This window comes from Myzus persicae, unplaced genomic scaffold (genome assembly GCF_001856785.1).
Source record: "Myzus persicae strain clone G006 unplaced genomic scaffold, MPER_G0061.0, whole genome shotgun sequence".
Lineage (NCBI taxonomy): Eukaryota > Metazoa > Arthropoda > Insecta > Hemiptera > Aphididae > Myzus > Myzus persicae.
The window spans coordinates 123,721-149,674 of record NW_019100548.1 but is presented as its reverse complement, the minus strand read 5'-3'; the positions used below and the strand labels follow the sequence as shown (position 1 = coordinate 149,674).

Here is a 25,954-nt window from a genome sequence, read left to right as displayed (position 1 = left end):
GACATTTATTTTCAAATCATATTAAAACTATACAGAGTGTAAGAGAAAAATATGACAAATTAAAAACTTGTGTTCTAATCTATATTTTTTTCATTTGATTAATTTAATTTGTTTAACGCGTATAATAACACGATAATATTCTGTTAATTAAATAGAAAAAAATTTAAAAATAGCATTTAGAACACACAAGTTATTTCATTTATCATATTATTTCTCTGTTACACCCTGTATTTTTTTTTTGTTTCAATCGCAATGCGTAATTCAAATTTAATAATAATTAAAGTTCTGGGATTAAAAGCAGATGTCACGATAAAAAACAAAAAATAAGTTCATTCATAATGTCTTCTTCATAATAATATATAAATTATATTCGCTCTACGCATTAACCCAGTGGATTCCGTTTAGACTATAGAGTAACCAAAATAAATGAGTATTGCTGCTGAAGTACAACTGACTCGACAAAATCAAATAATCGACGGATTTGATCTGTACCTGTATATTGTGTATGAATCCAAAAAATAAAATTATTACCCAACTATTCGACGTGGTTGAAATCATCAATCATCTATGTCTATACGATACCTTGCCGTCTATTTAATATGCGAAGCTAACACTGTATTTATGTATAATATATTTAGCATTAAAATATCGTCGTTACTATTTCGTTATTGGCGTTCTAAGGAAACACTGCAATTCACGTTTTCATAACTTCGGGGAACTCAGAGTTTAATTAAACGTTCAAAGCTTTCTGTCGATATGGGATATAAGTTCTCGTTCAGGAACCATAGCTCGTAGATATATTAATATTATGTACGTTACAATAAACCGTTGTTCTGTTAATTTGTCGTTAGTGCGTATATTTCCTGCCTAACACAAATATTTAAATGTCGATGGTATACCATCGAGGACGATAAATTAATATCGTGACTGTATATTGGTATTATTTCGCAACGAAATAGAAGTAGAATTTTCGAAATTTGGCAAGCGACGGTGTGAATACAAAATAATATGATTGAGAATTCAGCAATTCCATTTTTATCATTATTATTTGATATATTTATTGGTCTACGTGACTAAATTGTTGGCTTAAGGGCAAAACGAGCGTACGAAAACACAGCTATTCACCGGTGTGGAACGAGCAAATTGTTTTCTCCGAGATGTTTCCTCCGCTCTGCCAGCGGATAAAAATTCAACTGAGGGACAATGATCCAGTAAACACGATTATTGGCACGCACTTCATTGACCTGAAGACTATATCAAACGACGGCGAAAGAGGTTTTAAGATATACTTACATTGTGTATTATAGACAGATAATATTATAAGCTATCAAAGTCTTTACAACCATACGTTTTTTAACATGTCAATCGAAATATTATTATTGCTGTAATTCTAAAAGGTAATAAATATCTGTTACTTATAAATCATTTTTGATAAACAGCTGTTAACATCGAGTAAAAAAATGTTTAATAAGTAGTATGATGCTTTAAATATGTATACTTTTCTGTGGTCCCAACTAATTTTTGAAAGCTTATGACTTATGTTCTATGCAAATAAATTATATATAATACAAAAATGTTCAATTGGTATCATAGGATTTCCCCCAACATTCGGGCCCACTTTCATACACATGTACGGATCAACAAGGGATTATAGTATTCTTGACAAGCACGCGACGCTTAATACTGGCCTCGGAGAAGGTGTTTCATACAGGGCAAGAGTATTAGTAGCGATTCGAACTGAAATCACCGAAAACACGGAATTGATGAACTCTGGTGTAGATGTCGAACCTACCTATCCCATCACAGAGGTAGAACATATGGTTTTTAAATATATAATTGACTTATGCATCGACATTTTTCTGTTTTCCAGACATCGTACTGTAAAAACGAAGAGTTTTTTTTATTCATGACCATTTTAGATGCGTCAATGATTGACAAGAAACTTGGAGAGAAACCAATATTTTTCGAATTGAGTATAGGGAATGCTGGAAATATGATTGATGGACATAACGAATCAAGTTCTCAAGAAGATCACGATAAAGTCAACGTACTTGGTAAATTTTCGTTCACTTTAGGAATAATTTATACATCCCAATGGATGTCAATCTTCTACAAATCACAATATTTTAGAGAGCGTTATTTCGGAATCGTGGCAAAGCACAACGGCTGCCATAAAACCAATATCCAACGACAAGGTGTATTATTATTTGCCATTGCGTGAAGACAAGCCTTGTTTACATGTCAAGTCAATATGGCCAGATTACAGACGAAGAATGTACAACTCAAATATTATAAATAAAATATCCGACAAACTGGTATGACATGTTATAGGTTTATAAACATTAGATGTTTTTAAGTATGTTTACCTAGTATATTTTATGTGTGCACAGGAAGAAGGTCTGAATGAAGTATCATTTTTGGTTGACGATGATGATCCGGACAAGGAAGACAAACTAAAATCAGTCTTAGACGAACTGTCTACTAGTTGCAACCGATACGTGAATTTCACGAAGGGTGTAGGATGTGGTCAGGGCTTAGGAAAAACCAAGTTAGATAAAGAACGAATGAAGCTATGCCTTAGAGAGATAGTAATTATTATAAAAGTGTTTGATGATTTTGAATAATTTTAAGGAATTATAAATTTAAAATACAGGAACATATTGGAAAAATGTCAAGAACTTTGAAAGCTATAGTTACCAAAAATTCATTCAAAGAACGTTACAGGACAGCATTGAGCTACTTACAAAAAATCAAAGCTCTCATCGAAGATGTTCGTATAATTGAAACACTTTTTTAACTGTTTTTAATCGTACTTTGATTTCTAGCCACAACACGCATTGCCTGACATTTTCCTGTGGATGGTAAGCAATGGCAAACGAGTAGCTTATCAGCGAATTATGACTAGGCATTTAATTTATTCGGTTGCTGACGAAGAATGCGGAAAATTTTGTTCAAAAGTACATAGCATGTTCTTAAAGGTATTTCAATTAAAATCTGCCCAACACAATGAACATAATTGTAAATTAAGGCACTTAATTTTATTATTATCATTTTAGTTACCGGGAAAGAAAAATTACGGTTCGTCTGGTTGGGCAGTACCAGCTAAATTGCAGGTGTACACGTGGTTGGGCCAGATGAAACACAAAAAGTACCTCTCGAACGGTCTGCCAAAAGGTTATAATACCACGCCTGAATTGTACAGTTCGGAAAATCCAAGATTGCCACCACCAGCCTACATTCACTATTGCGAAAAATATGTAAGTCGTATAATTGTACTGTGAGCATATTACTACACCTTGATACTTGACTGATTTATAATAATATCACTGACAGTCTTGTATATTATTCGATTATAGCTGGTATTTAAATATTTTATTATGTACTCAAAAACAATACATTTTAAATGGTCAGATTTTAGATGAATTATTTACACACGTATTCTAAATAATATTATTTTTATCATTTATATTTTTTATTAATGCCAAAAATACTTTAAATCTTAATGTAAACAATAATTAACATCTATGGCAAAAAATGTTTTATACCTGTAAAAAGATCTCTTCTTCAACATTTGGTTTTCAATAGTAGAAATTGAAATGTATAACTAAAATCTAAACGTTTAAAATGCTATTTTCTAAATATCTAAATGAATATTCCGAATTCTTTTTGTGAACGGGTATTCTAAAAAATAAAATTGTTTCGTTGCAACATTAATCACTGCTGTGTTTATTTTAGACATTTCAACTGAGGGCGTACATGTATCAAGCCCGTTCGTTAATTGGTTCCGACGCATCCGGCTTATCCGATCCGTACGCACAAATTATATTCTGTGAAAACTCTACCAAAACCCAAGTACTTATATACTAGATTCTATAACTATACACTATTCAATAAAATCATCCAGTTAGATTTCGATGTTTGATCATTGGTATGTGTTTTATTATTACCTCACAGGTAATTGATGAAACTTTAAGTCCTACCTGGGATGAACTGTTGATCATCAACGAAGTGATACTGTACGGGACAAAGGACGACATTAAAAAGCATCCACCGACCATCGTGGTGGAAATATTCGATCAAGACAAAGTGGTAACTGTTCTGTTTCGTATTGGAAACGTAAACTGACTATCTTTTGTATTTTTTGTGTAGGGAAAGTCTGAATTCATCGGAAGAACCGTAGCTAAACCACACGTAAAACTTTTGGAAGACGATTACGTAAGACCAGATTTCCCACCGTCATTGGAATGGTATGATGTCCATAGAGGCATGGAACATGCTGGAGAGCTCTTGGCAACGTTCGAATTATTACAAGTTTGATTTTTCAAAATAAATACTATTTTCTATTTTACTGGTCGAAACACATACTATGTAATTTAATATATTTTTGTCCAGCTTCCTAACGCACTAATTGGAGAAAGTGCAATACTACCACCATTGCCAAATCCTAAGGAAATTTATTCGATAGTAGACGGACAACACTGTGAACCAATTTTACCGATCCCAAAAGATATTAGACCAACGTTAGCAAAATATAGGTAAGAATAGTATTTAATTACAATAAATTATTTATTTTTAATTTCCTTCTACGATTTACATTTAATATTACTTGTGGTACGGTCGCAATGCCGCATGCTCGACTACAATGTACATTAAATATAAGTACATAAGCGGTTAACTAGATTCTAGGGTGATCACTAAGCGTTCACTCACCTTGGCTATTCCATTAATAATTTATTTATTACAATTTGTATTTTTGAACATATTTTCAAATAATTTTAAGAGTTTTTGGAATTACAAAAGAAAAACAACGAAGACAGTTAAATTTTAATGAACTTGTGTCATATAATTGTTTTTTTAGAATTGAAGTATTATTTTGGGGCCTAAGAGACCTGAAGCGTGTCCATTTGATGACTGTAGACAAACCTCGTGTAGATATTGAGTGCGCCGGCCATATTCTCTATTCGTCTATTATTCAAAATGCACGAAAGAATCCTAATTTCAGTACTCCAGTCAAATTTTTAGAGCTGGTAAGAGTCGTAAATTATTGGAAAGTAACTATAACTGTAATTTCACATTTGCTAGGTTGGTTAAATTGCAATATTATTATTGATGTATTTTATAGGAACTTCCCGAACAAGAGCTTTATCGCCCACCTCTCACAATACGCGCGGTCGATTGTAGGAGTTTTGGCAGGTTTACCTTAGTAGGTACACATCTTATTAACTCAATCCATAGATATATGTATGTACCTACCACAAGGAAGGAAAGAGAAGCACTCGAACGAAATAGATCGTTACAACAACTACAGCGTAAGAATGCGTTATCTTTTTTTACTTTGATTTATACCATATTTTATTATGTTTCATCAATGATAACTGTTCATCGGACGTATGGTGACGATGCTTATTATGAGCAATATCAATAGGGATTATTATTGGAATCCTTGCCGTGCTTACTGTGAGAAAATCAGATGCAATTAAACATAATATGTTTTAATAGTATTATTTCTGAGATCTGCCACCTGCAATAATTTAGTCCCCAAAAAAAGTTATGGAGCAGGTGTGAAAATGTAGGTTTGTTTACTAAACTCGTTTTCTTTCCAAGGCAGTTTCTTGACTCTGTCACATGAATGCACATTGAAATTGTTGATTCCGCCGGGTAAAATTATTATGCATTTGAAATTACCCGACTTACTTACATCTCCAATATATTTATTCTTATTTTCATATACATATAATATATTATTTTACACCGTGTCCATACTTTATACTGTTATAAATATCACATGGTTTAAATTTTCTCCCAATTTTTAAATGTTTAGTTTTATTATTAAACTATCATATTTTGCAATTGTACACAGATATTTATATGCATATAGGTACATGTTTTATAAGTTAGCTACTTAGGTATAATATCATACCATTTTATGGTAATGACTGAAAATATTTATTAGATTTTAAGTATTCTTCACAGCTAAAGCAAATATCTAATTGAGTTTAAACGATTATATCCCAATGTTATATAATATTATACATTTATAGAAATTAATCCAAAAAAAAATCAAACGAACACAAGTCGATTTTCCAAAAGTGAGCAAAATACTAATAATAATAATAATACACAGCCTAATGGAAAGAACAGTACTTCAGACAATAAAGATTCTGTAATCAACATTAGTTACGTAAGTTGTGACTCACGTAACTTAACATGATTTACAACTGTTTATTTTATTAAAGGGTTCTAGTCATTTGACTCAAAAAGATATAAAAACACAAATAAATAGATTAAATCGGAAACAAAGTGTCGAGGAAATAATAGAGCTGAAAAATGACGACAGCCGTGATTGGTGGACAAAATATTTTGCTTCTGTCGAAAGCGCTATTATTGAAGTTTGTACACAGTAAATAGAAAATAAAGTTCATTGTCAATTTAAACAATTCATATTTATCTCAGGAAAACAGAAAAATTGCATATGGAGACACTAACGGGTTATTACCGATACAAATGGAACCTACCCAAATTGAAGTGAAACCGCCTAAAAAAAGTTCAAAAGCCTCACGTTTTGTAGCAAAACTAAGTCCAAAAAAATTTCAAAGAAAACGGGAAGTTACTAAAATTGCTACTATGAAGGTAAACTATATACTTGTACTTAATAGATTCAATCTATGCAATCGTATTAAATTAATATATAACGGGTTACTATTCAAATTAAATAGATATATTCAAACGAACTTGAGGCACAGCCCGAATTCAATGGTTTTCGAGAATGGTTATTACCATTTGATTTGTACCGGGGTAAAAAGACAGGTGATGATGTTGAAGATGAGGCTCGAATAGTGGGAACATTTAAAGTAATATGCATAAAATAATTTGGTTACAACATTGTCATCAACATCGATTTTAATGAATTTCAGGGTTCAATAAAAGTATACAAATGGCCTTTACCGAAAGACATCGAAGATCACACTATAATGGGCTTTGATCCACAGTATGGATTTTTTCAAGGCTTACCTTCAAATGATCCAATCCATGTGTTAGTTAGAGTGTACATTGTAAAAGCTAATGATCTCCATCCTATGGACATCAATGGAAAAGCTGATCCATATGTTGTATTGCAATTAGGCTCAAAAAAAATTAGTGACAAAGATAATTACATTTCAAAACAGCTCAATCCGGTTTTTGGAAAGTATGTTTTACTTAAATATAAAAAATATTAAAAGACGTTAAATATACATAAAATATATTGTATATTTCTATTTATTAAATTGTATTAGATGTTTTGAAATCGAAGCGACATTCCCACAAGACTCCATGTTAACTGTCCAAATACTAGATTGGGATCTATTGGGATCAGATGATTTAATAGGGGAGACTAGAATAGACTTAGAAAATCGATTTTATAGTAGACATAGAGCGACCTGTGGTATTCCTAAAACATATGAATTGTAAGTAGGGTGAAATTATTTTTGTCTGAACTTAAGTATAAATATTTGTTTATATATTTTGTTCAATCATTTAGATCGGGGTACAATCGGTGGAGAGATTCAATGAAACCCACACAAATATTAGCAAAATTATGCAAAGAGGCTAAATTAGACCCACCAGTTTATTTAAACGGAACGGTTAAAATTGGTACTAAAACATTTTGTCTTCAAAATAATATTGATGATACAATCGAATGGTATTGTGCTAAAGGCAAGTGAAATATCTACCATATTGAATAAAATACAATTTATTACAAAGGTTTAATAAGTGTTGTTTTAGGTACGGAAGAACACATGGCGTTAGCCGTCTTGCATAACTGGCACGAAATACCTCGAAGAGGTTGCCATCTTGTACCCGAGCATATTGAGACTAGGCCCCTGTTTATTGCAGACAAAGCGGGAATCGAAAGAGTAAATAGAAATAAAAATTTTCCGATGAAAGAAAAACCTGTACGGTGAACTGTAACAATAATTACAATGGTTGTGTATTAGGGCAAACTAGAAATGTGGGTGGACATGTTCCCGATGGATATGCCACTGCCAGGTCCAGCGTTAGACATATCTCCAAGGAAACCAAAATCATACCAATTGCGAGTGATCATTTGGAACACGGACGACGTAGTGTTAGAAGACGACGCATTTTTCACGGGCGAAAAAATGAGTGACATCTACGTAAAAGGGTGATTGCGATTGTCATAGACAATATAGTGATGATAGTTGATAAATAATTGGTATAAATAAATAACAATTATGATATATATTAACAACTACTGTACGCAGGTGGTTGAAGGGCCCGGACGACTGTCAGAGTACAGACATACATTACAGGTCATTGACAGGAGAGGGAAACTTTAATTGGAGATTTCTATTTCCGTTCGACTATTTAGTGGCAGAAGAAAAAATCGTCATATCGAAAAAAGAATCGCTGTTCTCGTGGGATGAAACGGAGAGTAAAATACCAGCTAGGCTCGAGCTTCAAGTGTGGGATGCAGATCATTTTTCAGCTGACGATTTTTTGGGTAAATGTGATACCTGATAGTTTTGGTATGATTGCAGACAATTAATGCATTTCAGGGCTCAGAAATACTGACATTAAAATATTTAATTATGATTGTTTTAAATGACTTTAAAACATTAAAGTAGGTAAGCATTATAATAAAAGGCACCAACAATAATTAGTCAAAAGTGTAAAACTTTTTATGTTGACACTAGGCATTTATTAACTGTAAAACTAAATATTAGAATGCTGGCTAAAGTGTACTATACCGCGCTCCTTACGAATTTCAAAACATTTAAAAAAACGTCTTTTTCAACGTTAATTTGGAGACTGTTTGAACTTTTTTGCAAAAACCATTATCAGAGAAGTTATGAGAAAAATGGCGATGGTGTGTTTGTGAAACAGGATTCAATACCCAATATCATATTTTTTGTGGTATTTTTCAAAGTAATTTTTCGAGATTCACTCGATGTAGTTTTTCATAACACATCGAGTTATATTTTTAGCTTGCGGAACGTAGTGTGCAAATGCCAAACACACGGTCTTTTTACTGTAAAATGTACTTTACTTCAAACCCAAATTTGTTGAAGTTTTTTATGATAACTTCATTAATAATGGTTTCAGCAAAAAATGGTATCAAATAGTTTAAAAATCAATGTTGAAAAAAAAAACAATTTAAGATTCGTGATGGGCTTGGTGAAGTTTATTTGTTCTCATTGTTTGTTATAAAAATACATCTATTATACTTACAAACTAAAAGTTATAAATTACGTAAAACAGTACGAGAAATTCTACATTAAAAAAATTGCATTAATAACCTCAGTTTACTTCATGGAAGTTAGAAACAAGTATGACCTACTCAAACTATTCTAAACAAAGACAAAAATAATGTGCAAGTTTTACAAGTTCCAGTATTTTATCCGTGACAAATGGAAAAATGTTCCTCCATTCAAACCAGTTCAATTTTTAGGAGCCTTAACGTTGGACTTGAACAATTTTCCACGAGGTGCCAAATCTTCAAAGTTGTGCACGTTGGAAATGCTCAAGTCGGATGGATCAGTTCCGATGGTTAATATATTCAAGCAAAAACGCGTTAAAGGCTGGTGGCCGTTTTATGTGAAAAAAGAAAACGAGGAAATGGAATTGACGGTTTGTAAACCATTGTCGTATAGCAATGTAATATTATTGTATTTTTCGGGACACTCGATTTTACAGGGTAAGGTTGAGGCTGAGTTACACTTGCTTACCACCGACGAAGCGGAAAAGATTCCTGCGGGTATTGGACGCAATGAACCAGATCCATTAGATAAACCCAAGTAAAATATAAATTTTGATTGAAATTCTTAAAATTTACATCATGTACGGTTTAGTATTAAATGGTAATTATTTTATTTTTGCAGCCGACCAGACGCTTCATTTATGTGGTTCCTAAATCCATTTAAATCTATACGTTACATAATTTGGCACAATTATAAATGGAAAATTTTGAAGGGGATCATCTTACTGGCTATATTCCTCATGATAATACTGTTTTTCTATTCCATTCCCGGTTATTCAGTTAAAAAAATGTTAGGAGCCTAATCGTGTTTTGTTTTTTTTTTTAAACTAAGCCAATTATTTGAGTATAATATACGTATACTTTTAATTTTCCATCGTAATTTTTATTTTATATATCAGTTCCATAACTATTTAATATTCTGAAAATAGATGCGATTAGATTATCAGTAGGTATTATAAAGGAAATCTATCAGGATAACCATTTTTCTCATCATTTGTTTATACATTATCATTCTCGAAGTAATCATCCAAGTCCTTCCAAAAGTCTGTGTTCACAAAAATAGCATCCTAAAATCACAATATGTTCAATCATAACATTATACAAGACGTAATCGTGTAATTTCAATTTCCTGTTTATTTTTGATACGACTCACGTCATATAGGAATTGATCGAAATATAGTTAATACCATAATTGTATAAATAAAAAGGCTAAAATGATAAATTTAATCACATTTCTACGAATGCCTCATTATTTTTAATAAAACATACAATAATTATTATCACCAATGGAAATAATAACTGTAAGTTGTATTTTAATATTAAGATAAGACAACAGCAATAATATATCATAATTGATTATATATTTTATTTTATTAAATAGTATACAATTTAAAATAATAAACATTGTGATCATTGGTTCTTCTTGCAGAATGTTCGTTACAAATAATTGAATAAGCAAAATAGCTTAAATATTATTGTTGAATATTTTTTTGGTTTTATAAATGTTTATATTTTATGGAATATTATACAGAAATGAAATCTGAAACATTTTTTGAACGGTCATTTATCTAAAAAACATTAAAAATACAGATAAATAAAATTAAAATAATAAATATATTATGATATTAGAGAAACTTAAAATAGTAGACAATTAGGTACCTGAATAAATAAAACAATTATATGAATTGTACATACAACTAGAAAAATATAATATCACACTACACAAATCCAACAAAATAATTTTACTATTATTTATTTTAAAATTCTATCCTTTAATTAATAGTTTTATTGATTCTGATGGAAGAAAATTATTTAAGAAATCAATTTATTGTAAAATATTAAGTATGACAATAATATTTGTATGTAAAACATTTTTTAGAATATCTTATTTATCTTAATATTATTAGTAATCAATACTGTTTGTGGTTATTTATTTATTTTTATTTATACACCTACTCTATAGTTAATAGATAATAAAATTGTTTTAATATAATACAGAGTATAATTATTACCATAACTTATGTAGTCCATGGTAAGTCGTTTCTTAGGATATATAATATTTATGATTAAAATGTTACTATAGATTGATTAAGTAGGTGCCTAGGGACAGCTACATTTTTGACACATACTAATTGTTTTTTTATAATTTTTGTTTCGGTTTTAAATACTTTAAATGATTTTAACTTTTGTAGGCGTATAAGCTTTAGTAAATCAATAATTTAAAACCTTGTAGGTTTAAATTTTAAAAAAAAAGTTGTTTAGTTCTTTATAAAGACAACATCACACAATATATTGTTACAAGAAATCGTCCGTGTTTGTTTAAAAAACAAAGGCTTTTAAATTATGTTTCTATATACCTACCTATTATGTTATTAATATTAATTGTAACTTCTACTATTACGTTGTTATTCAATAAGAATATTATCGAATCAAAATCAAGAGCATCGAACATTTTATTTTTAAATGTAAATAATTTATACAATATATTGTATTTAGTAAAAGCAAAAAAATAACTTGTAAAACTTGTAAACGGAATTAGTAGATTGTAAAATATAAAACTATTCATAATTATTATTGGAGCTCAATGGTGTTTAATAATATCCTACATCTGAATATCACTAGGAAATAGTAATGCACTTTTAATAGGTATGATTAGTGATATTGTATATTATATAATGCCTAAATGGTACATAATATATTATGTTCACAATTATTTCACATGTTCCAGATGTCCATTGTAGACATGGAACTTTTTACCATTGTGTAGGTAGTACCTACTTGTGTCATAATTATTATCTTCTATACACAATGAAATATAGGTAATAATAACCAGTAACTATTAATCACCTATACACTCATCGTACATTAATAATAACAAAAAAAAAACCACTTGTTAAATTTAAAAAAATGTTTAAATAAAATGGTAAATACATTGTTTTTGGTACTTCAGCGATTTACAGATTACTGACTCGTCATTTATGTGGCATTCGGTGAATTGGCTTAGGTTAACAGAACACAGGACGGACACATAATAGATATTGCAGTTATAGCCAGCAGTCGTGTTCAAATCGAAAATTAGCGACCATTACCCACTCGTTATTACTGAGTTCAATTTTTATTATTTAAATACTTACCAAAAACTCTTAAAGTTTTCAAAATTCAGATTTCTTCATTCCAATTACCGTAATTACTTGATACAAAATCAAAAAAATAATTATATACAATATTATGTTTGAAAAACCACATTTATCGTATAAAAATATTTACTGGTATCGTAAGTGTTATGAAAGTTTATTTTGTTTTCTTTAATAATTGTCACTCAGGTATATTTATGTTTGAGTTCGTATTTATTTTGTTAGTAGCCCGTAGGTATAGATTCTTATTAAATTGAGCTAAAGCAAAATATAATCTTAGAATATAATTATGGTATTCTAACTAAAACTAAAATATTGAATAAGCTTTTGGTACCAATTCAATCAAAAATAGAATGATCATAATACTATATACTCTTCTACGTGTTTTGTTAACATCATTATTGACTGGACAGTATACGCAGTGCACTATATTTATATAATGTCGTAAGCGTAAAACAAACATGCCGAAAATTACAATCGAAATATTATATTATTTTATATTTATGATGTTTTAATGGTAAATAATATTATACATCAATACATTCATACGGCTCTTGGCTGAAATTAACAACGGCTGGTAACTATGAGCAATAGTTCGTCTGACGTTGTTATTCAAATAAAAAAACAATATTGTTATACACTCATATTGCTTTTAGGCAATTGATGCCATACCAGTATATAATTTTATTTTAACGATTTTGAGATCGTTTGAGGAACGGTGAAAAATTCTCGAAATATTATCATGACAGACTACGCTCAAGAATTTACCGAAATGACAGAGGTCGCTAAAACTATGATACCTCTGATGCGGGACATGGATGGTAATATTTTATAATATTCTATAGTTGTGGCTCGGCTCTTATGTTATATTAACACTTCTTAAATTATTACTATAATTAGTAATTACTATAGAACGCATTTAAATATAGATTAAAATATCATTATGCTCATTGTTGTTTTTCCCGAACTGATTCCGATACTGTTTTCGCGTTTCAAACGTATAACGCCACGTCGGACTTAACCAACTTGTAACCATTTCGTTTTCACTCTGCAGACAGGGCCATCACCGAAAAGTGGATCGCTAGAGCAAAGTCTCTACAGAGCAGAGACGTGAACGTGTTGAAACACCGGAACAATTTCATGAAATATTTCATGGGGGTCGTCAGGAAGACGATCGCCGAGACCGGTCAGTCTCCGACGTGCTGTAACTGGGGAGTAAGTGCCAGAAACACCGTAGACAAGAGGGTGATGAGGGGACGAGTGGATGAGTGATGGATTTATCATAGATAGCGATATTATTACCTGTGAAATATTTTGAGAGCAATAATGTTACTATTACTTCGCTTTTGAAAAAATACGCTGCAGGGTTTTGGTAGATCAAACAAAAAATAATAAAGACTTTCTCGTAACCTTTTTTTTTTTATACTTTATTCCCATAGAAAGTAGGTATCTACAAAATAGTATGAACGATTACCTATATTTAATCTAAAATCATTTTCTTTTTTATAAGGCGCATTATAAAACCAATCAATTATACCTTTCGTGGTATAGATATTTTCTCCATAATATTATAAGTATCTTAGATACTTTAAGTGAAAACTCACAGTTATGTAAAACATTCAGTTTAAGTAAAATAATTAAATTTTACATAATTAAATGAACCGTTTTGAAACTATTTATGCCAATTCACCTATAATATTATATATTAACGATCGTAAGTACATACCTCTTTGTTTATCTAATATACAAATTTTATTTAGAAACCTGAGCCCGGACCTTTCGATAAGCCAATGCCTCCACCAAAACCTCTCCCATATCAATGCCATTGGACACCAGACAAACGGACCTACGTGGCCATTCAACCGCTACCAAACCGAGGTGCTATGGTGTACATGGCCGTGGCCGAAAAACCGGAGCTAGGATGGGATTTCCCCAAAAAAGAAACATAATAGTTATATTAAGTGTCTGTAACATAAAACTAATATAACATACAAAATGCACTATAGCTGGTATCTAATACACTTTGTGCGGAATAATATTATTAATATTATACCCAAACAAATTAAAGTAAAATATGTTTCTATTTATTTTTCTTATATGAGATGCTTGGAATTTTTAAGTTTACAAGCAATTAATGAAAAGATAACAACGATTTCTACTCATTCACAATTACGTGCATGCATTAAAAATTTGGAAATTGCTATTCACAACAATCTCTCGAAAAGAGATACCAATAACTTATGATGGACACATTTTCTTGTAACAAAATGTACACATTTAAGTATAAAAAAAGGTGAATATTTACCGAAATTGGTCTGATAGTCTTGATACGTCATTGGAAAAATGACTGATTAGGTGATACCCATAAAAACTGAATCAATTGTTTTCACTATATCTATCTTAACAAATAAATACATAATATGTATTATGTTTAGCAAAAAAAAAAAAATCGGTACTCTGTTCCCTATCCAAAACTAAATTTCTTCTAATAGCCTAGTTTATCGATTAATTTTAAATAAAAAATCATATATTTTGTAGAATGTGCACTAATTAATTGCATTTGTCATGAAGTAAATATAAACTAACATCGGTTTTTAAAAAACAAATTGGACAAATAAAATATGTAATAATATCGTAACATTGACAAGTGCTTGCTAGAGCATAAGAGCTTCAGAGTAAATCAATTATAATGTTCAAGCACACTAATTGCACTCATTTATTTTTCGTTTAACAAAAATGAATAGATACAATTTTTACAGAAAAATAGTACAATAAGCAATTATGATAACATGATTAAAGTGACGAAAATAACTGATTTGAAAAATAATTCAGCATTTCCTCCTGACTTATTGCCGTTATCCGTTAGCTTGAAATATAAATTAATAACGTTAATTAACTTTTCACGTCATGTTAAATTATAAGATACATAATAAGTTGCCTATACAATGCTCCTTAGAAATTGACTGACTGAAGTCTGAAACCGGCACGCTCACAAGGCATATTATATTAAAAGTAAAAACTCAAAATAAATCATAAACATTTGAAAATGATATCGAACAGGGCAACTGTATAGATTTTTACTTCAACGCTAAGTCAGCCGAATGTATAACGACTGCTGAAGTAAATTTTTTTAACAAATCACATGTATGACAAATAATGATTTAAATGCTATCTAAATAATTGTGGTAATAATAACGTACCCTTAAATTACCATTGGTATGATCATAATATCTTGAAGTACTATTTACTTCAAATCTATAACTAAAATAGATTGACGTATGCGATGAAAGAGTTAATAATTTCATATCTGTATGGGACTCACGAGTCTCCTAAAATATTCATTGACCACAAACTCACTGTCGTTTAGCACTATTCAATATTTGTTTTATTTCGATTTTTATGCTACATCCAACAATGGTGTGAGTAAATATTATAACCATGTTATCGACGTAGAGCCAAACTCTTGAAGGAAAATACTTATAACTAAGATTTTCAAGTACATATAATTTAAAATATATATGATTATAAATTATGATATGTTCTTATTCTATTTCCAATGATACATTTTGCAAATGAATAAATAAATAAACAAATAAATCTGGAATATCTGTCTACTGTTGATAGTCATAATATATAAGAGAGTTTTTAAAATGCTAAACTCAAATTTTCTTTTAAAGAATCATAATTTTTGGAAATATTTATTTTTACATAACATAAAGACATGACAAAACCATATTTTTTATCGTATACATTTTTAAATGACATAATACCATATATTATTATTTTGTATGGTTTGTTAATTATAACTACTTATAACTAATTTTTATTTAAAATTTACATGAACTGAGTAATAGACCAACATTTCACGAAGTATTCAAATACCACTCCCACTATCTGATCCACCTAAACTTCAAACAATTATAGCTACTTAACCACTCGTTTTAAATTCTCAAAAAAATATTTACTTAGAAGTATGATATTCAGAAAATACTATAATGATTTCCATTGGAAATAGTAAAATACTTTAAAAAAACATACCTGGCCTGCAAAACCATATAAATAATAATTGATTTCTTTTTCTAATTGTCTTCAAATAGTTTTTTTTAAATGTCCAAAAACATTAATTCTATATTCTCTAAAAATCACCAAGTTATATTATATAATACAAAATGGTTATTTTATAGGTATTAATATCATGTTGATAGTTCATCTCAACTAGTAACTTCTAAACTAATACGAAGGTATTTAGATTGTTATATTGTTATTACAACAATGTTTCGTAATATAGGTACTAATTGCATGTATAAATTATATAAACCGTTGTTTATGCAAAAAAAAAAATTATATTTATTGTTAAACAGTTTGTTTATTGGATATTATAATATGAGTTTCATTTATGTGTTTAACAGAAACGAGTAGGTAGTACCTTTAATCACAATATTGAAATGTCTATATAGTCCACACTGGCCACTCTAGGACATGTGCTCTTTTAAAGTGATACAATATAATACCTAAAAAGGCTCATTGTTCAGTATTTATAATTAAGAACGTATACAGCTATATAATTATTATAACACTTGTCTTTATTTTTGTTTGAAAACAAAGTATATAAGTACTATTTTTAATTAGCTTATAAAGCAAAAATGACTAGATATTTTACTTATTGTTACAATAAAAACATTAATTTAAAAAAAAAAAAATGAAAAATAGCGATTACATAAATCACTGGAAGATCATACTCGTAAATATCGTTATTTGCACTTATAAAGTGTAAATATTTGATTTGTGTTTAACTGTGCTTATTATAAGCACATGATAAAAAAAAAAAAATAATAATAAAAACCAATTTTCAAACCAAAAGCGGCAGACTTGAACATGTATACATATTATAAAAGTGTAGTTGTGTCGGCCGGGCTGCTGCTGAGAGACGGATGGTGGTGGTGTAGTTTACTTAATATTATAATATATAATAATATTACATACTTATAGATAGGTATTATCGTTGCACAGGTTTCGGATTTCAATCACGACGACTAATAAGAACACGGTTGAAGTCGTACATAGCACACAATCATAATAACAATAAAATGTGTTCCGTATCAGCTATAATCGCCGAACTCGGCAACATCAAAATAAAAACAATTATGCTGAACACCTAAAGTATTATTATAAAATATCAGTTACATTTCGTACCACATGATATGAACATAAAACTGTATGAGCGTAAATTGCAACAAATCGTCGATTACTCTCAGTCCGTGGTCGAAACTAGCTGCGTTAGTTCGAAACGATAATACCTATACACGCATGTATTACAATAGATTGCGGTCCCACACAGACACGTGTTGTATATTATTATTATTATCGTAATTTCAAAAAAAAACAAAAAACAAAAAACCATAATACTACTGTGGATATAATATTATAATAATATATTGACCGGTTTCCCTTCACAGTATAATCGCTTCGCAAAAATATAATATCGTCAGTGGACGATATTATGGTATAGTTATAGTGGTCTGCGGTTGAGATTTTCAACGTTAGTGACTCTATATTGGTACTAACTCGAACTTTATATTGAAGTACCTTCCGTCGTAGTAGGTATTATAACAATAGTATATGCAAACAGGTGGTGATAAAAATCCGGACTATAATATTAGTCGACGCGAAAATTCAGCCGTTTTCGCGCAACATCGCCGGTGACTGATGCAATGCCATGCGACTTAACGAGGCCTTCAATATTCGCACGTTATAATATTATTAAACACAGCCGCATACTTATTTTGTATTTTCTAAAAAGTGATAAAATCCGTGGACCGTCGAGTGGAGGAGAGCCGGCGTGACGTCGCGATATAATATAATCGTATGATATCATTGATCGTACGATCGCCGTCCGACATGTCTTGTGATTTTTATTTCCTCGACGAGTCGTCGAGTCCCAGGACAACAATAATAATAGATGTGTGGACCGCAGCAGCAATCTACCGACACAATGTCATCTGCGATTTGGTTTGGAATCGAATTCACACTGTTGAGTGGTTATTACGATTCGTAAAATATAATATATTGCGTTCGCGTGTTGTTCGTGAGTTTCATCGGATTCGTGACACAATTTGACGACGAGGTCGGGAGTAGGTGATGAGATTATCTTCGACCAATCCATTTTTGTAGCTATCAAAATGCACTGAAAAGTAAAAACAAAATCAAATACCGTACTTTACAGCGCTGCATCTTAAAATGTGGTTACACATTTTTGAATACTTTTAACAACAATTGAAACAAATATGTATACATAGGTATTTTACGAATGAAGGTCACTCGGAGGGAAATATTCCCATAGGAATATAATAAACATTTTAAACATTTGACACGCGCAATAAGGGTACCGTCTATAATCAAAGACTAATTGTATCGTTACAATACTACTTCTATCGAAATTCTACATTAAATGTCTGTACATATTGCTCATAGTTTCTATGACTCACCACTCTAAATTTAACCGTGAATTTGTTCCACAGGTAGGTTCATCAAAAACATAGATCAAATGATTTAATGTGAAGCATATAGAAACTACGAGCAGTGTCCTACAATTAACTTTTTTTTCATATACTTTTAGGAGTATCGTATACAAACTTCTTTTTTCCAAACAAGTGAATAGTTCCTGACATATTATTAAACTTGATGTATCTATGCCCTATAGATACTACGGATAATATAGGTAGTAGTATGTTGTGTATGCTAAAAATTAATAGGTTTAAGGTATATAAATACCTTGGTCTGTAATTGGGTATTTATAAATTATAACTATAAAATACATCAACACTTTTTAATTTGCGAACATTTTCAGAGTACGTATTATATAATAAATAATTATGTAGTTACAACTGACTACACATCACAACTAGTTTCTATTTTATATAAAACCGTTATTAAAGAACTTTATCCTCAGTACGTATAGACTTAAATGACTGAGACAATAAGAGAATTTTAATTTGAGCGCATCAAAACTTTGTACACAAAGCATGTGCTGTAATATTTACAAGTAACAGAAGAATTTTTCATTCGCGATTTGGTACAGAAGATCGTATCGGCCACAGGGCACTCCTTTAACTGTTTAAAGACGGTACCAACTTGGAAATAATTTTGAATAATGTTCTAGTATATAATACCCACCTACCTAGACTTCAAAATTCCCAAAAAACCTGAACAAAAATAAATATATAAAACGAGACGAAGTGAACATCTATGTTATATGCGTATACATATTCACTTGTGTATGTGACTCAAACTTACTTCAACCTTCGTAGTGATTATACAGTTTTGAGTTTTTTCACACACGTCTACGTCACCTTACAGTTACAGAATAATAGAAAAATAACGTATGGTACAGTGTACTCACGTGTTATTCCGGGTAAAATTTGCGGAACGGGTTCATCTATGGCTAGTCTTTCTTCTCTGGTCACAGTCTCCGGTGCACAGCACACCACTGGCATTTTTCCTTTAAAACTGCAAATGGTCGGATACTTGACGTTGTCCCTAATGTCCTGAATGGCCGTCTTACAGTCGTCCAATACTTTGCACACGTGAGTTTTTCCCGAAATTAAACTTTTCTTGCAGACTTCCTCTACCAGAAACAAAAAAATGTTTTCGATAAAAATATATTATATTAATAACGTATACATATATTTTAACAAGTGTTGTCAAAATTATTATTAAAACTGCGATTTTCCAATATAACTTTCTTCGGCGACACTCGAATAACTCTGACAAAATAGAATATAACATAATATAATATTACAATGATTGTGCATTTCCTGTCCGCATTTAATAACACCATTAGAGTGGTATTCAAAGTATTTGAACTGAGAAGATGAGCACCTACATACTTCTCAATACTAGTAATAATAAATTCAACTGCGCACACAAACCTTTGATAATTTTCAACGTAGTTTGTCTAAGATGATGGACGGATTTTAATTTTGAGTTCAAGCCTTCATTTTTTACCACATTTTTACGGTTGGTACAACTTACGCAATATATAATAATACGGATTAAACTATTTCATGTTGTAACCAGTTTTAAATCGGTACTTATTTAGGATTTTGTGTTTTGTTGAGCTGCATTTAAGTGCCGAGTGCAATCGCAGTGCATCCATACATAATATTTTATTATGAACCACTGAGATATTTTGTGGTTTTTTTTTAGTATAACGCGCAGACAAAAAAAAAGTAACAACAACTAGAACACAAAGAGGAAATCGTTATTCCACACACGTGTTTTTTTTTTTTTGTTAGTTAAAAACAACAATATTCAATGCCACCGTGTATAATAAACTCCAGTTGTTTGAGAAATATAAAAATAATTGTCGATAATTATACAAAAAACCAAATATATTATTATATCGCTTCCACGATATCACTCAAGTTTCATTACTTACACACTTTTTGTATAGTATTTATAGTAAGATAAATGCCTACGGGATTGTTATTATTGACTTTTTTTTATTATTGAACGACTTTTTTTGTTGACATTTGACCGTAGTTTGTACCGGACAAATGCATCGACGCCAACGACATGTGTTGTATTCACGTCAACGGCATAGCATATAGTTACAGAATTTTATTATTTTAGAGTGCGAATTGCAGAATGATTCATTTTGCGATGAAAATGTGGTCATATATTTATATTATTATTACGTGACATTGTAGTCATTCCACAACACTGTAAGTTTTTTTTTTTTTTTTGTTTATAATATAATTACGACAAAATAATTATTGTAGTTGAGAAGTGGTTACAAAACGAGTTTCCTCGTGACTATACACAGTATTATATAGTGACATAGCTCAGCCACACATTCAATTTTATGCGTACCTATCCACACGTTAATCTGTTTTCTTATAAACTACACACTTCCAGTTTTTTTCCATTTTTCATTGAACTTGATAGTTGAACGTTGTACAACGACCTTGAATATTAAATTACACTTATTTTATTGAGTAGTCTACATACGAAGCGTATATTTATATATACTAGAAATACATAAATTAAAATCGTTGTACACCGATTCGTGTGGTAAGGATTTTCACATAAATTATTATAGTCTTAGAAATTATAATGGTTAGATAATAATCACTGAATTTGTTTTAAATAAATTTGAATTTGTTTCAAGCTCGACTAGGACAATTATTAAAGCTCTATATTATTACACACTCGGATTGAGTATTGCAAATATCATTATAAGTGTGTGAACAAGGTAATAAATGATTGTAATTATATCAAAATCACTCAAATTGTAATAATTACAATGTATATACAAACAAAAGTCATAACTCGCTTAAGTATATTTATTGTATTACAGTATTTATTGACATTGAATGATTATAAATTGTATGTAGACACAAATAATTGAATCTGACAATGAGTTTCTTTCTTGTTATAAAGTAAATTCTATTTATTATGTGTTTGTTTCAGTTTTCGTTTTTAATATCCCCATGCAATATAATAATAATCAGATTTGCTTTGAAAATAACGAATATATTATAATGGTTATTAGTGTGCAATTACTATAATTAGTATGCATATTCTAATGAAAATAACACACTCGAACCATATGTACCGAACGTGTATATAATAATATTATTATCTCACAAAAGATCTAGGTACAACAAGTTTTCGGTGAGCAATATTTTATGCAAAATGATGTGGTTATAATGAAATTATACCTACAATTTGATCAAAATCGTTATTTCTGTCGAACACACTCGAGGATAATAAAAAATAATGTTCAAGTGTGTAATTAAAATTATTTTCGTTCACACGAGAATTCATTAATCATGAATTCAAAATACATAAAAATAGCTTTTTCGAATAAGCAAACAAAACATAATTTTTTCATTAGATATTAATCATTTTAATAATAAGTAATTCACTGAAAATTCTCATAATTAAGGTTAATATTACCAAAAAAAAAATCTATTTTTAATTTTGATTATAATTTATAATATATTATAATAATAATTATAAATTGTATTATTTACTCGTAGTAAAATTTCAATTCAATGAATCTTGTTTTTACAATAATGATTTATTAGTTAAAATGCAAAATAAACACTTAAACCCAATTCAATATGCAAAATCAAGAAAAAATTTTAAGGTTAATACTAATTAAAAATATTTATATTTATTTTAAAATTAATAATAATTCAGACTTCTGATATAACTTATTTAATATGGAATGATTATTCATACTTCTATAATTTATAGATTGATTACAAAAAAGTGTAATGAAATTGCATTATTTTATGGTGTCTTCAAATTGTTTTAATTTTATCAACGAACTAGTATTTTAGATTCTGATCAGAGCGATGAATGTATTAATTTTCCAATGATGTGTGTTTTTTAGCTTTTAATTTTTTTGTATCTGTCATCAGGTTTTGAGATAGTAAAAGTGATTCGATTTTCTTCAACAGTATCTTTTTTAGTTGGAAATTGAATCTAGGTGGGGGGTCAAAAATAAAAAAATCTCGATAGTTTTCAAAAGAGGCAACAAAAACAAATAAAAAATTAAGGAAAAACGACGGTTTTTGATAAAATCGATTTTGGTTTTTTTATGTAACTCTAAAAAAATATTGTAGTTATATGAAATTTTCACTTTATGTTTAAAGTCAAGTTTTCTATACTCCATAAGATTTTCAAAATATTTTAACTAGTATTAAACTCTTTACAGGCATTTGAAAATTTGATAATTATTTGTATTTTTTTTTTAACTTATGTAGATAAAAAATGTTTAGGTCTGTTAAAAACCTTGAAAATTGAATACAAGTCATATATTTACAATATCAGTTGAAAAATATTAAAAATACATAGGCATAATTTTATAAATGAAATTTTTTTTAATTTTCAACTTATATAGTTGAGGGTTGAAAATGTAAGAAAAGTTCCACTCAAGTTGGTTATTCTGTTACCAGAAAATCTAAAAAATATAAGCACAGGAGGTTTTTTATGTTCAAATGTGGACGAAATTACTTATTAAATAACCAAGAATAAAGATGTATATTATATTGTTGTAAATTAAAAATATTATTCGTGGGTACTTTTAAAGTATATTACTATATATTATACAATCAATGACTTTTCAAATGTATTTTATTTTTGGCAAACATGAATTTAATCTACTACGTTGTACTAATGGGTACTAGTAAAATAAATTACTTTAATCACAATAATATCATCGAATATACTAAATAATTAAGTAATATTAAAGACTGGCAGACCGTCTTCTCTCAGAATCGTTTTTGGTACACAATATAATATCATTGAATTCAAATTTAACATCATCCATTACTGTGACCCACTTGTAACCTACTTTACAGCAGAGGGACATCCACTTACCAGTTTTTTTACTGATAAATATGAAATATAATTATTGAGTAATTAGTTATTCTATAAAATGTTTTTCATTTTGCTTCAATTCAATAAAACCCAAATTCAATTTGTTTATGTTTTGTCGATTAAAAAAATAATAACCCGTATGGTATAACTGTCTACCCAGCTATAAATGACAGGAAAATAGATTATCTGTGATACATGAAGTTTCATGGTGATTATTTTATAAACATCTAGTAATAATTATATATAATATTATAATATACCTAGCTTTTAATGATATATTCTGATTTCTGAAATCCGGTTTAATTTTATCCGTTCGATGACCCATTTCTATATTCTAACAAATTTAATTTCTATTAAAAGATTTAAATATATTTTATTTCCGGTGCATTTTGACTACTATAGTGTTGTCTTGTGAATTGTGATAGGTCAAATCAAAAAACCAACCCAATAAATCTGGACGATCCGAATATTTCAGTGAATCCAGTTAAGAATTTGATTAAAATCCGGGTATTTGTGATAATTCGAATATTTAGATTTCATGCCCACCGCTTATAACTTATTGGATATATTTACGGTGTATTATCAGCATGATCGTTATTTTTTTAATAATTAAAACAAAAATATACTTCTTTTAAGTTACATAATAAAGCAATACGTAGTTAAGTGCTCACAATAAGTCAATACAAGCAATTTCGCATTTTCAAAGTAATTTATTTCGACTACTCTCGATAGCGGACAATGCAATGTTGCGTACACGTGTGCATATTATGTTCAACGACTAAAATTATAATTACCTATAATAGTAATAATATGACGGGTTTTACTTACTTTCGTCCAACCACAATATGTCGGGTGGAGTGAACGTCGACGAAGAGGCCAATGCAACGAGAAGAGCATAGCAGAAAATGTATGAGACGTACATACCTAACAATTACTATATTGCAGCTCCGCGTTGGACGACACTAAATGAACGAATGAGAACCAACGTTACCAGGTATATTGTAAGCACCGCGAGATCGGGAAAACTCCGGAGAAACAAAAACCGGTTCCGACATAATTTTATGCGCGGCGCACACGATTTAGAGTTTCCGATTGGGTTTTCGTGCACCTAAATCGCGTTTACTACTCGTTTACTGCTGTGATAATGAAACACACCTAATGTAATAGTTCAACAGGTAGGTAGGTAATTACTCGATTAATTACGATGTCCAGGAGCGAGGAATGTATCATTTTTATTTTGGTTTCTGTGCGGAACGATTTGATATTACGATAATTTGTGTGTTTGTGTTCACTACACCATTTTGTAGCAGTTAAAATGTTTAGGTTTTCAACTTAGTCACTGATTTCCGGTAGAAAATTGAGACTTTAGGTATGATGAAAAGAAAAAATTAAAAATAAACAGGTAGGCAGTAGAAGAAAAAATCAATTTTGTTTTTTTGTTGTAATTCAAGAGCGCATTAGTGAATAACAGACTTGAATTGTCCACTTAATATTTATATGACCATTTTTTAGGCATGGTATAAATTTCAAAATATTTTAGCACTTATGCATGGTATTTTTGAACTTTGACATGTTAAATTTTTAGTTTTTTTTTGTGCTTTAGTACCTTATGACAAAACTATTTTAATGTTTAAATTGTTACGAAATTCTTGAACCTAACAGTTCTAATTAGGGTTTAAATTATACAGCTATATTTTAGTAATAGTTTATTATATAAATAATAATATTATTTAAATTTTAAATAATTACAATGTAATACACGCTATTGATTTTTGGTAAAACATTTTTCAACTTCGTATTATTATATTGGTAATTGAAAAATAAATTACTAATAGTAATTTAAAATTATCTTTAGAAATATATAGGCTTAAAGATCCGATCGTAATCATATTTCGTAAACATTGGATAATGATGTATTATTGAAATCAAATTTAACACACCAATTACAGTCAATGTAAAAAAAGTACGAGTACGCTCGAAAATCGACAAAAATTTTGATATGAGATGCCATAGATGGTCAACAAAAAATATTGAAGCCATGATCGTAGTATAATATAGTGAGTATATGGTGACAATACAAATGAAAAATCGAAAATTACAACTTTTTTTTAATATCGCACCTATCCAACCTATCCACGTGCCTCCAATTGTTATCACCTCCCGTGACTTT

General features: G+C 29.8%; 3 protein-coding genes across 5 annotated transcripts in view; 2 read left to right on the top strand and 1 right to left on the bottom strand.

Moving 5' to 3' along the window:
- LOC111032162 (otoferlin-like) overlaps positions 1 to 10,539 on the top strand; it is a 142,488-nt gene extending 131,949 nt beyond the window's left edge. For 2 of the 3 annotated variants that reach the window (XM_022312398.1, XM_022312404.1), the window contains exons 11-37: positions 1,092 to 1,275; positions 1,594 to 1,808; positions 1,871 to 2,054; positions 2,131 to 2,315; positions 2,391 to 2,588; positions 2,654 to 2,770; positions 2,826 to 2,978; positions 3,057 to 3,257; positions 3,736 to 3,852; positions 3,955 to 4,089; positions 4,150 to 4,311; positions 4,393 to 4,535; positions 4,859 to 5,027; positions 5,123 to 5,309; positions 6,042 to 6,181; positions 6,237 to 6,389; positions 6,454 to 6,630; positions 6,717 to 6,851; positions 6,915 to 7,186; positions 7,275 to 7,445; positions 7,520 to 7,695; positions 7,765 to 7,895; positions 7,977 to 8,164; positions 8,265 to 8,503; positions 9,452 to 9,630; positions 9,697 to 9,797; positions 9,882 to 10,539. In XM_022312398.1, coding sequence (XP_022168090.1) covers positions 1,092 to 1,275; positions 1,594 to 1,808; positions 1,871 to 2,054; positions 2,131 to 2,315; positions 2,391 to 2,588; positions 2,654 to 2,770; positions 2,826 to 2,978; positions 3,057 to 3,257; positions 3,736 to 3,852; positions 3,955 to 4,089; positions 4,150 to 4,311; positions 4,393 to 4,535; positions 4,859 to 5,027; positions 5,123 to 5,309; positions 6,042 to 6,181; positions 6,237 to 6,389; positions 6,454 to 6,630; positions 6,717 to 6,851; positions 6,915 to 7,186; positions 7,275 to 7,445; positions 7,520 to 7,695; positions 7,765 to 7,895; positions 7,977 to 8,164; positions 8,265 to 8,503; positions 9,452 to 9,630; positions 9,697 to 9,797; positions 9,882 to 10,062 — 4,593 coding nt within the window. In that variant the 3' untranslated portion in view covers positions 10,063 to 10,539. The remainder of the gene's footprint in view (positions 1 to 1,091; positions 1,276 to 1,593; positions 1,809 to 1,870; positions 2,055 to 2,130; positions 2,316 to 2,390; positions 2,589 to 2,653; positions 2,771 to 2,825; positions 2,979 to 3,056; positions 3,258 to 3,735; positions 3,853 to 3,954; positions 4,090 to 4,149; positions 4,312 to 4,392; positions 4,536 to 4,858; positions 5,028 to 5,122; positions 5,310 to 6,041; positions 6,182 to 6,236; positions 6,390 to 6,453; positions 6,631 to 6,716; positions 6,852 to 6,914; positions 7,187 to 7,274; positions 7,446 to 7,519; positions 7,696 to 7,764; positions 7,896 to 7,976; positions 8,165 to 8,264; positions 8,504 to 9,451; positions 9,631 to 9,696; positions 9,798 to 9,881) is intronic. The other variant, XM_022312409.1, reaches the window with a different exon arrangement.
- A 2,075-nt stretch (positions 10,540 to 12,614) lies between these two features.
- On the top strand, positions 12,615 to 14,414 carry LOC111032314. The gene is made up of 3 exons (XM_022312591.1): positions 12,615 to 13,214; positions 13,448 to 13,608; positions 14,154 to 14,414. The coding sequence occupies exons 1-3, from the start codon at positions 13,136 to 13,138 to the stop codon at positions 14,340 to 14,342; spliced, it is 429 nt and encodes a 142-aa protein (XP_022168283.1). The 5' UTR covers positions 12,615 to 13,135; the 3' UTR covers positions 14,343 to 14,414.
- Positions 14,415 to 16,953: 2,539 nt separating this feature from the next.
- Positions 16,954 to 24,772, bottom strand: LOC111032233 (proclotting enzyme-like). Its single transcript, XM_022312504.1, has 3 exons — positions 24,613 to 24,772; positions 19,793 to 20,017; positions 16,954 to 18,577 (listed from the first exon to the last, which is right to left on the bottom strand). Exons 1-3 carry the CDS (start codon positions 24,704 to 24,706, stop codon positions 18,486 to 18,488), a joined length of 411 nt encoding a protein of 136 aa, XP_022168196.1. The 5' UTR covers positions 24,707 to 24,772; the 3' UTR covers positions 16,954 to 18,485.
- Between the last annotated feature and the right edge of the window lie 1,182 nt (positions 24,773 to 25,954).